The sequence below is a fragment of the Zonotrichia leucophrys genome, chromosome 6 (genome assembly GCF_028769735.1).
Source record: "Zonotrichia leucophrys gambelii isolate GWCS_2022_RI chromosome 6, RI_Zleu_2.0, whole genome shotgun sequence".
NCBI classification, from domain to species: domain Eukaryota; kingdom Metazoa; phylum Chordata; class Aves; order Passeriformes; family Passerellidae; genus Zonotrichia; species Zonotrichia leucophrys.
This window is the reverse complement of record NC_088176.1, coordinates 24369514-24381678: the sequence shown is the minus strand read 5'-3', so window position 1 is coordinate 24381678 and position 12165 is coordinate 24369514. Positions and strand designations below refer to the sequence as shown.

The following is a 12165-nucleotide window of genomic DNA, read 5'->3' as shown; positions in this document are numbered from 1 at the left end:
ACAGGAAAGGAGTCAAAATTAATTGGATTAGGAAATAGGTAATTTCTCATTAAACTGCACTTAATGCAGGTAATTGTGCATGGAAACTGTAATTATGGGCCCTGTATGTATTTTATATGCAGGACCTATGTCCAGCAGGATAGGTAGCAATAACTATGGGTAAAATTTTCACACAAATTAATGGTTGGAACAACACTGAAGTGCTGAAAGTCTAAAGTACACACTACTCCCTGCATCCAGTGGTTATTTCAGCATCACTTACTGTCCCACTCACCTACTGTACTGCAGTGTTGTCACAGGACTGTTGGATTAGAAACTGGGTGTTTCACATCTCTCAGTTCCATACTGTTGCTGAAGATACTGGATAAAGTTACATTCTTCATTTAAGGAAGAAAAAAACCCAAACAGAACCAAAAATCTTGATGCCTTGGTTGCTCATGGCAAGTGAGGAATTCCCATTTACAGACATAAGATAGGGGAAAACAGCTAGACAAACAATGAAGTTTACCACAAGTGTAATTTTTGTCTCCTTTTTTGCAGATCTCTCAGTAGAAAAAACAGCCCATATAAAGAGATGAATTTTCAGTGCCCTTTTTTTTCCAAGTGTGCACGCTGACAGTCGTGTCATGCCAATGAGGATCACCGTGGTGTCACAGCACAGCCCCTCCTGCATTCAGAGCTGGGTTTTTGCTGTGCATGAGATTACTCAACATGGCAAATGTCTGTGCAAGGAAAAGCTGCTGTGCCTACTGCTTGTCTGAAACCAGGACAGGATCAAGAATGCAGGCCAACAGGGAAGCTCTTTCAATTCCAATACACAACCTCATATCCCGCTTTTTGCAAAATGAAAATCTGTGTTCAGGTTTTGGCAGTCTGACTCAAGACCATGTTTCTGAAATCACAGACTTTAATGGAAACATAAAGTTGATACACAAAACAACATCTGAAAACAGATCTGAAACATCTAAATTGGACTGTGACAGGAGCAAGCTTTGGTAGAATTGGATTATTTAGAATAACCATCACAACGCTAACAACGAGTCACTCGGGATTTACATCCCAACATTTGTAGCAAACAAAAGGTTACCCTTAACCATGGTAGATTACAAATAAAGACAAAAGTAGTGCTGATCATTTACTCTTTCACATAGAACATGACTCACAGTCTGATTGTTCTCCCAAATATCAAGTCACTTTTGTAAGGACAACATTTTAATATTCCACCTTAACCAATTCCAGTGACATTTGCCTTGAGTAGTTTCAACAGCAGAGTTTTAGACCAATATTTTCTGTGCAACTGTTTTTTATTTGTTACTTTCAAGGTAACAGGTTTATTTGGAATTATGTTACGGCAGTGTCCTGTGCATGGCAGTATATGCAATTTGGAGCTGAGAGGAGGTCTCCAACCCACTTAACAAGACTGCAAACAAAATCTCTGTACTTGAGTATCTGCAAAAGGTGTGCTGAGGCAGAGGACGTCCTGTGGCAGAGCAGCAGGAGGGGGTGAGAAGGCTACATAACTTCAGGCTGTGGAGGAGTTGGATGGCTGATTCCAAGGGCAGCCTGCAGTAAACCCACAGCCAAAGAGGCAAAAATTCCCCCACCACGCACACACAGAAGGGAGGAGGGGTGTCAGTAAGGCAAGAGAATGGAAACTTGAAATGACAAGGACCTGCTGGAGGAAGAGACTTCCCTGAAGCCCGAGGTGACCCTGCAGAGCCACTTCAGCACTGCAGGCTGGAGAGGGAAGACCCATCACATCAGGGGTGAGGCTGGAGCTGAGTCAGACAGCCCCACCTGTCCCTGTGCAACAACCAGCACAACTAGCAAAGGTGACAGGTGACAGTACCAGGGGACTTTCCTCTGAGAGGCACGGAGGGAGCCACTCATCAACCTGACAGATTACCAGAGAGCTGCAGCAGGGATGTCACCAAAGCCTCATACAGTCTCCTGACAATTATCTGCTGCTGTTGTTCCATGTGTGCACCAGGGATACAGCCAGGAGTGCTCTGAGGAGGATCCAAGGACATTACAGATCTCTGGAGTGGCACTAAGGGACTCAGGTGCTGGCAACTTTTTCATCAGTCCTCCCTGTCAAAGGGAAGGGCTTTGAAAGGGCCAGGTGAATCTGGCAAATCAGCAAATGGTGAGGGGTCTAGTGCCACAGCCAGGGGTCTGGCTGCTCCTGGGGACTCGTGCTGAAAGCCTGGGCTGGCAGAGTCTGATGGGAGCCCACCTGCCAGGAACATGTCTGGTCACAGGCTTGCCAAGCTGGTCAAGAAGGCTTACACTCAAGTGGCTGAGAGAGGGAATCCTCAATCCATTCCACTCCCACTCATTTGATGCCAGCACCAGCAAGGAACACCCAGAGCATGGAGAGGGATTGCAAATCAGCAAGAGAGAACCTGAAGTGCTGTGCAAGGGAATTCCAGCCATTCCTGCCAGTAAGTCTCCTCCATCAGAGGCCCAACTTAAACACCTTTTTGCAAATGCACATAGCATGGGGGGATAAACAAGAGCAGCAGGAGACTGAGCACACCTGCAGGGCTGTGAGCTTACTGGCATCAGGTACGTGGTAGGATGGCTCCTGTGACTGGAGTGTTGGAGTGGAAGGATACAGGCCCTTTAGGAGGGACAGGCAGGAAACAGGAGAAAGGAGTGCTGCCCACTATGTCCTTGACCACGTGGAGTGTTTGAAGCTGTACTGGGGTTGGATGAGGAGTTTGCGGGCGAGGATTAAAGTGAGGGCAAGGACAAGTGACATTATAGTGGGAGTCTAAGGCCACCCAGCCAGGAGATGAGATCCAAGCAGATGAGACCCTCTACAGACAGAGAGGTGCTGCCTCATATTCACAGGCCCTGGTCCTCATGGGGGACTTCACATATCCCAATATCCATTGGAGGGACAACACAGCAGGGCACAAGCAATCCAAGAGATTCATTGATAACTTACTTCTCCAGGTGACTAAGGAGTAAACGAGGAGACTCACTATGCTGGACCTTGTTCTTTCCAACAAGGAGAGGCTGGTGGGGAATGTGAATCTCAAGGGCAGCTTTGGCTGCAGCAACCATGAAATGGGGGACTTCAATATCCTGAGGCCAGCGAGGAGGCACACAGCAAGCTCACTAACCTGGACATCAGGAAGGCACACCTTGGCCTCTTCAGGAATCTTCTGGGTAGAGTATCATGGGATAAAGCCCTGAAAGGAAGAGTGACCCAAGAAATCTGGTTAATATTCAAGGATCACCTCTTGCAAGGTCAGGACCAATGCAACAAAGAGGAAGTCAGGCAGAAATGTCAGGAGACCTGCATGGATGAACAAGGAGCTCCCAGACAAACACAGAAAGGAAGCCTATGTTTCCCCCACAGAAAAAGGGTGAAAGCAAGGACAGACAGCCTGAGAGGAATACAGAGAAACTGTCCAAGCAGCCAGGGATCAGGTTAGGAAGCTAAAGCCCCGATTGAATTCTATCTGGCCAAGGACATCAAGGGCAACAAAAAAAAGCTTCTACAGGTACATCGGTGAAAATGTGAGCCCTCTCCAGAAAGAAACGAGACTTGGTTACCTGGGACATGGAGAAGGCTGAGGTACTCAATGTCATTGAATACATTTTTGCCTTGGTCTTCACCAGCCAGTTCTTCAGCCACTGAGGCCCAAGTCTGCATGAGCCCCTTTGCAAGGTGGCAAAGGCAGGGACTGTGAGAATAAAGAAACTCCCACCACAGGGGAAGATGAGGTTCTGAACCAGCTCAGGAACCTGAGGGTCCATAAGTCCACAGAACCTGATGACAAAACATGGAAAATAGGGTGACATGGTATCACTAAGGGCAAACCCTACAAACATCCTTCTGTGACAGGATTACAGTTCTGGTTGGTAAGAGAAGAGGGGTTGATGCCATCTACCTGGACTTGTGCAGCGCATTCGACACTGTCTTACATTACATCCTTGTCTTGAGACGGAAGAGGCATGGATTTGATGGAAGGACCATGTGGTGGATAAGGAATTGTCTGGATGGTCACACTCAGAGTTGCTGTCAACAGTTCAATGTCCAAGTGGAGACCAGTGCTGGGTTCCTCAGGGTCGGTATTGGGACTGGCACTGTTTGACACCTTTGCGGGCAACATCCACAGCAGGATCAAGGGCACCCTCAGCAAGTTTTTCAGTGACACCAGGCTGTGTGGTGCAGCTGACACCATGGAGAGAAGGGATGCCATCCACAGGGACCCTGAAAGGCTTGAGAGGTGGGCCCACAAAAACCTCATCAAGTTCAACAAGGTAAGACAAGGTCCTGCACCTGGGTCAGGGCAATCCCAGCACAAAGACAGGATGGCTGGAGAATGGACTGAAAGCAGCCCTGGGAAAAGGACTTGGGGGTGTTGATTGATGAGATGCTCAATATGATCAGGGAATATATTTTTACAGCCCAACAAGCCCACTGTATCCCAGGCTACACCAAAAGCAGTGTGGGCAGCAGGTCAAGGAGGGGTTTCTCCCCCTCTACTCTATTCTTGTGAGACCCAACCCAGAGTGCAGCATCAGTTCTGGCACTCCCAGCATAAGGACTTCATGGACCTGTTGGAATGGGTCCAGATAAGGGTCACAAAGACTGACAGAGGGCTGAGCACCTCTCCTATAAAGACAGGCTGAGAGAGTTTGGGCTGTTCAGCCTGGATAAGAGAAGGCCCTGGGGAGACCTGAGAGCCACCTTTCAGTACCTAAAGGAGCTACAGGAAAGCTGGACTGGGAGTTTTTATTGGGGCATGTAATGTTAGGATAGGGAAATGGCTTTAAACTGAAAGAAGGCAGGTTTAGGTTAGATATTAAAAATAAGTTATTCACTGTGAAGATGGTGAGGTACTGGAACAGGTTGAAGAGAAGTTGTGGATGCCACATCCCTGGCAGTGTTCAAGTCCATGTTAGATGGGAATTTGAGCAACCTGGATGAGTGGAAGGTGACCCTCTCCACAACACAGGAGCAGGCAGCAGGGCAGGGAGTTGGAACTACATGACCTCCAAGTTCCCTTCCAACAGAAACCATTCTATGATGTCACTATTCTATTCTATGAATTCAGTCTAAAAATCCTGTGTAGCCGATTTATAACTCATAAAAGAAACTATGATTGTACAAGACTCTATTTTTTAACATTACTAACATGAAAAGTGATGGAAAGTAAATGTGTCAGATGAACATTCTTGATTGCCATCAGTCTATACAGCTTATCTTGTATCAAATTTATCTCCATTGTGCTAAAGGTAAGAGAAGTTAAGACTAATAAAACAAATTCTCTTCTCATTAAGACAAAACAATACATTTTACAAGACTTCAAATGTTGAATCTCAAGTCCTCTATTGAGTTACTAAATGCTTGCTTCCAAACCAAGATATTGGCTTTGTTAGTGCCAACATCACTCCAACATTCTAACATTTGATAGCAAGTTCAGTAATCTAGGAACCTCTTTCCCTCCTCCCTTCTATATATTGTTTGTGCTTCCTGCTTAGATCAAGTGGCTGTATGCTAACAGCCACTATAAAAGTAGCAGTTCAAGTACGTTTTACCATCCCAGAATGCTGTAACACAGGGTGGTTAGTCTAAAAACCACTGAGGATGAAGTGCAAGGCCATTTGCTCTAAGAAGTTGCCAAATGGAACCATATACAAACTGGCAACTTAGAAAGAAGTACCAGAACTACAACTCTTATTCAGCTTGATATGTTTTCTGAAAGGGGAGAGTGCCAATTATAGTCTTCAGCATAAATAACACACTTGAAAAACTATCAATAAAAGGATTTGCCAATCTTAAAGTTCGTTGTTGATTGTACAAAGAACAAGTCAATGGACTTCCCACTCTTTGCCTCCTTGCTTTCCTCAGGAGTCCATTACCTTTCACAAAGAAAATTTTAGCTATCAAACTTGTCCATAAATTTTGCCGCTGAGTGTGAAACCATCCAGTTAGCATATACACTATCATTTGCATATCTTGAAAACACAGAGTTAGTGCCATCGAATCTTGTGAGTGGAACGGGGCTCTCCTCAGGCCAGTTCGGGTATGACATGCCTAAAAATGAAAACAGATAATTTTTTCTGCACTGAAGAACCATAACTTCATGTGCAGACAGTAAGGCCCTTGGCAAAACTCCCTTCAATACTTTAAGCCAGTCCACTGGATTTTGTCCCAAATCAATTCATATAAATGGTGTTTTGAAATCCCTGAAGCAGAAATTCAGATGCAGGCAAAAAACCTGGATAAATTAAAGTGCTTACTCAATAAAAAATTGTGTGCATGCATGCACATGTGCATAATAAAAAGTTAAGAATTGTTCTTCTCATATGCCTCCAACTTTCCATAATTTTATAATTTAACAATCATGCAGCAATATATTGCTTTGCAAGAGAAAGTTCTTGCTGTACAGGAAATGCTCCAAGAATTAATAAACCTATTTGGGACAGGATCCAAAGTCCATTTCAATGATAGAATATTTCCATTTACTTAAATGGTTGCTTTTCCTTTGGCTTCAGTGAGGTTCTGGGGACATTTTCACACCCCCACCAGGGATACTCTGCTTAATTTCAGGAAATCCCAGGAGTGCAACTGAGTAAAGTCCAACAAAGTGCTGAGCACTCCTGTCTTGATTCAGCATTTCAAGTTGTATTTCAGGTCTGTAATTCTTTGCATTGAGTGCAGTAACTGTTTCTGTGTTCAGGCACAAGTGATAACCAAAATGGATGCAGAGTGCTTAGCACCATGTTGATTCAGCTGTGCAAGCACAGAACCATAGCAGGGTTGAGATTTTCAAAAACAGAAATCTGATTCTGTTGCTTATTAAGCATTCAGTATCTGCCACCAACCTTGTGGCAACTTTTTCTGCTACTTCACTAAGTGCCCCAAAATCAACACGAGTTGAGAAAACCTAATGAAGAAAATAATAGCTAAGGTATAGATCAAAAATAGACCCAAAGCCATGTATTAATGGCAACTTTTAAACTAAAAGATCCAACTTTTCAAAAGTCATACTGCTTGAAGAATGGAAAAAGTATCTGATGTTAGTAAGTATCTAAAACCATGTAGAATATTTAATCAGAAGACAAAATATAGGAGTTTTGGCAAGAACCATTTTTACTGTCCATCTCACCATCACAATATGAAAGCATATGTTCTTTTTAAAAACACTTGCTACATCATTGAGTTGAGGTTTAGTACTAACATGTTCATAACAAATCAAAGGACGTGAAAACAGCTGATATTTTCAAAATGCCCATTGTTAATTAAGTTTTCAAAGGATTTTACATGTCAGTTTAGTCTGTATATAATATTTATATACAGTATTTCTACCTTCTGTATTTAATAATCTGTTTTCATCCTATGATACACTACATACATTTCAGCTTATAGATCCAAAATGTACTAATAGCAGCTGAAATTTAGACATCCTTCTGAATAAATGAAAAATGTTGCAGATGAATATTATCACTGAGTTATGGCAAAAAACAGTATTAAAAAAAAGTCTATTGCTTAAATTAGAGGTGCAGAATCTAACATATTTTAAAGTTGTAGCCTCCCCCAACAGGATAGTTGAATTAGATACTCATTAGCATTTTATATTTCCCCTGAGAATACTTCCCTGATCTTTTTTTTTGCTTTTACTGTATGATATCTAGTAATTTTACTTATTTTCACATCCTTTTAAAATGTTTATTTTAGACACAGCTGCAAAATGACTAAAGGATGATCCTGATGCAAACTTTGACATTTACCAAAAGAAAAAACAAACAAACAAAAAAACAACCCAAAAAAAGCTTCCAAGCAATTTTTGATTGGCTTCATTCAGACAAGAAACACTGTAATGGGGTTACAGAGTCTGAGAACAGTGCAGAAGAAAAATCAACTTTTTTTTGTGTGTTGCTAGAATCTAGTAAATGCATGTGAAATTCTACCATAGAGTTTGTTTTCAATCCATGTGGAAGGGAGGGTTCGAGGGAGGGGAGCATTATTACAGTCCACGAGAGGTGTCTCCTCTTCGGAGAGCCCGTCATCGTACAGTAAGGAGTCGGAGGGCGTGGAAGCTGCAAGGTCCAAGTAGTCCTGAGAAATGGACACAAGAAGCTGCATTAATGCACGTGGCAGTGCTGCTGTTCGGGTAGCAAGCATAAATGTGCACCTGCTTTCTTTACAGCAAGGAACTGTAGACCCACTGCATTCACCTTCCTCTAGAACCTCTGGCACCTCAGCAGGCTCTGCTTTCCAGCAGCCACAGCAGCTCTGGAAGCTGATTTGCCTCAACACTGCCCCTGCTACAGACATATGAATACTTCCCCTACTTAATTCTGCACATCAGCACAACAAACTGAGAAGCTTTCCTAACTGCTTTGTTTGACCTTCAGCTGCTGGCATGCCTGATCCATATGTATGCCTGAAATATATATATATGGAGATACATATGCATGCTTAAAGGACAAGGTACTCAGACCTCATAATCATTTTACAAAAGCTATTACATAACAATGCATAAAATAACTATGTAAATATCGCCAAATAAAGCTTTGGTTGCTGTTCTAAAACTAAATATTTAGGTCACTGATAAGAATTCATTGGTTTTTGTGTAGCTGAATTGCTTTGAAGCAAAAAAAAAAAAAGAATGCGAAGCATTTTCAACTAATTTAAAATGCATGAAATACTACATTCTTCTAGTTCTGGCTCTCTAACATTATTTATTTAGGAGTAACTTTTCACAATAGTTTTTAAATTATTCCTATTGTTTAAAGAAAACAGGTTAAGGATAATCCATCCACATTTTGGGCTGAAATCACCAAAGCTGTTAGAAGAGGTAGTACTGCTTTCAAAAAGCTACCTGCATGTGGAAGGAACTAGATATGTAAATGCTTCAAGATTTGATGAAAATAAGTTACTTTACCTTAAAATAAAATTTAAAAGTAATTATTTCTGTACATTCAAACTCAGAAGACCACAAAAACTTTCAAAATCCATGCTTTCCACACTTACCCTACTCTTCACCATCATCTTCTCTAGTTCCTTGCTGATCTCAGTAAATGTTGGTCTTTTATCAGCTTCTTGCTTCCAGCAGCGCAGCATGAGGCTGTACCTGGGACCCGTCACAGGGTGGAAAAAACCCCAAACTGTTAGAAATGGCTCATGCTTCTGCTCTAATGATTTACAGCACTGACCTTAACTGTGGCATGAAGGCCAACCCAAGTACATCAATCTCTGTTGTGAGGACTGTTAAATATTCCCTGGAATTAACAACTGACACTCACAACAATGGGCTTTTATTTTCAAGAGTCTCCAAGAGTTTAAATGATGATGCACTTGGCTGCCCTTGAAGGACTGTAGTCTCAGGTTTCACTTTCTCAAGGGACCACCTCAAATGTAGGGCAGCATGCCAGACTGCTACTTCACTTTGTATATGACACTGAAGAAATTCGTGTATCAAACTGAAAAACTCTGCTGTTATACCAAAAAGCAGAATTTTGGTTTTCATTTGCTCGAATTCTTAAGTTTCTGTAACTTTTTACAGAAACTAATGTTTGCCTAGCCTATCTTTAGAAACTAATGTTCTTTTGATGACTTCTATTATTGTTCTTTTGATTAAACCTATATTTATTCTCTCTTTAATTGCCTTCTATAGCATAGATTCTGGAAAGAAAAGAGAACAGAACTAAAGTTTTATAGTTGAATGACTATCACACAGACATGGGCAAGTTCTGGAGCGTGACTCTCCAACCTGTGCCATTCATGTCGTTTTTCTAGCTCAGCTGTTCTCAGGACTGAGGGATCTGTCCCCATAAGTGCTCTAATGGTGGAAACAGTGGGTTATGAGAACTACAGGAAGCTATTGAAAAGCACTGCATTTTATGCCTTCATCCATGATCCCTCTCATACTTGACTGTGTATAGGAGAGAACGGAATTTGAGAAAATTGGTCCTTAAAGTGGGCTTTCACAAGCTGTCAGAAAAATTTCTGAGTAAAACAGAATAAAATCTTAAAACTCAGAAAACCATGATTTAGTTTCAATTAAAAAATCCCAGAAACTCAGATGTGGTCAGTTTGCCTAAACTAATAATTATCAATGACATAAAATGTTTGTGGAATGAGTACTCCTCACTGAGATGAAACAAAGATTAGTATTATACATTTCTGAGATGATAGCTGCCAACCATTCTTGTAAACTGCTACCCTGCTCTAAATTTGGAAATACTTAATGTTTTTCTCTGTATGTTAAAAAACCTATTATTTATACTATGATTTATTTAAACCTTTTTTTCTCAGCCCAGATGTGGTCAAAGCATCCTTCCAACTGAAAATCAGTCAAAGGAGTGGTCACAATGTTTAAAGCTTGGGAACTTTCAAAATACCACAGCCATGATCAAATTTGCAGGCTGAACATAAAATCACACCTCATCTCCAAATGCCATGGAAGATCACAGACAAAAGATACTTCATGTTGACTGTGTTTTAATAAATCAGCTAAAAAATTATGAACTGTCTCCAAAGCCACTGGCTTGTCAAATCACAGAAAATTTTTATCTTCAAGGGTGTAGATTTCTGGGCCAAGGTACCATTTTTCCTCTGGAAACTTATAGACAATGACTGTGCATGCAATATCCGTTTTAGTTGCAGAAAGTACTATGACATTTTCTTGAATATTTCAGCTACCACTGTGTTTTATGCAAGCTTCCTCCTTCCTCTACCCTCAGAAGTTTTGAATGCACAAACTCTTTTAATTGTTTGGCAAGCACGTTATTCAATACCCTACAAATGTTTTGGATATAGCTGTAGGCATTCTGTGGGCAATTTTTTCCCCTTGCTTTACTGTCCATTAATTTCATGACATTCTTTAAGCAAAACACAATTTGACTATATCTCTAAGAAACACAGAATAGTATTTATGAGGTATTTATTTAAACCTTTTGAGGTATTTATTTAAACCTTTTTCATCAAGTATATTTATTAATGTTTTCTGAATCTAATCAGATCAAGAGTTACTTACATTTCTTCACTGCAGTTTTCTGGTCTCTCCATTCTATAGCCTGTTTTTAGGAGGTTAAAGAGTCTTTCAGGAGCAATACCTGGGTAAGGATTGCCTCCTAAAGTAACAATCTCCCATAGCAGAACTCCAAATGACCATCTGAAAAAGACAAAATGAGCTTTTATACAGAGTGGTAGGTTTCAGGAGCTTAGTGTGTACTTACACAACAAATCTCCTTTTAGTATTTTCAGAACCCAACAAAATTCCAGACACCTCATGCCAGAGCAGTTGTTCAGATGCAAGCAGTGCATCTTGTTCCCATGTGCATTGAAAAGGTTAGCAACCAAGAGAGGAGAGAAAACAGATACCCCTCTTTTATGCATTGACAAAAGCTAATTATACCCTGGGAAGATCCATCTTCTCTAGACAGCAGCAAGAGGAAGTCCTTCCTCTGGTGGCCCAGACCAAAGACTTGTTCCTCTGCTGCACAGGGCTCCTGCAGCAGTCTAACCTCCCTAATTAGCTCTTGTATTCAGAAATAACTCTAAATTAAATTTAGAGAGTTACCACAGGACTGGCTTGCTGACTTGACTATGAGGCAACACAATGTGTTTATTTAAATCACAAGTAACACCTTTGATGTCAGCTGGTCTCTTGGGCCATTTCAGTGACTCGGGACTTAATTTTCTTCTTAGAGTTGATGAAAGAGGAGGAAAGAATTTCCTCTGGAAATACCAAATGCCTAAAATGAACTTTGACACAGAACAGAAGAAACAATTTTCTGAAATGAACAGAAGAAATAGTGAATTTTTAAACCTACTTTACTGCTGAGTTCAAACAAAAAGACCTTGCATAATGGGTGAGAAATATTTAGATAAATTAGTCCATTTCTGGAGAGCAAGCCAGGAGAAAAGAGGCAAAAATGTTTTTCTTTTCTAACTGAAAGGCTTTTTGAGACACAAAGAAGCTACAAATCACCCTGAAATCTGCTCAACTGATGACTGACAAAATCTGGATGTTTGAAAGGAAGGAAACCAGCCAACACTGAGGCTGCTCAATGGGATGCATCTGGAAGCAAAATTGCATACAGTTTATTAAAATGCTGGCTTTGGGCAATTTCTCTGTAAACTCCATTTTTAAGAAAATTTCAGGAAGTGTTAGACACCTACTGCCAAACCAA

At 41.2% G+C, this 12165-nt stretch overlaps 1 protein-coding gene across 10 annotated transcripts in view; it reads right to left on the bottom strand.

Annotated features, from left to right (window-relative positions):
* Positions 1–12165, bottom strand: part of RET (ret proto-oncogene) — a 171184-nt gene continuing 159019 nt past the window's right edge. For 9 of the 10 annotated variants that reach the window (XM_064716354.1, XM_064716357.1, XM_064716359.1 and 6 more), the window contains 4 exons: positions 11007–11144; positions 9002–9101; positions 7936–8083; positions 1–6058 (listed from right to left, as the gene is read on the bottom strand). In XM_064716354.1, coding sequence (XP_064572424.1) covers positions 5901–6058; positions 7936–8083; positions 9002–9101; positions 11007–11144 — 544 coding nt within the window. In that variant the 3' untranslated portion in view covers positions 1–5900. Of the gene's footprint in view, positions 6059–7099; positions 8084–9001; positions 9102–11006; positions 11145–12165 lie in introns of those variants that run through there. The other variant, XM_064716364.1, reaches the window with a different exon arrangement.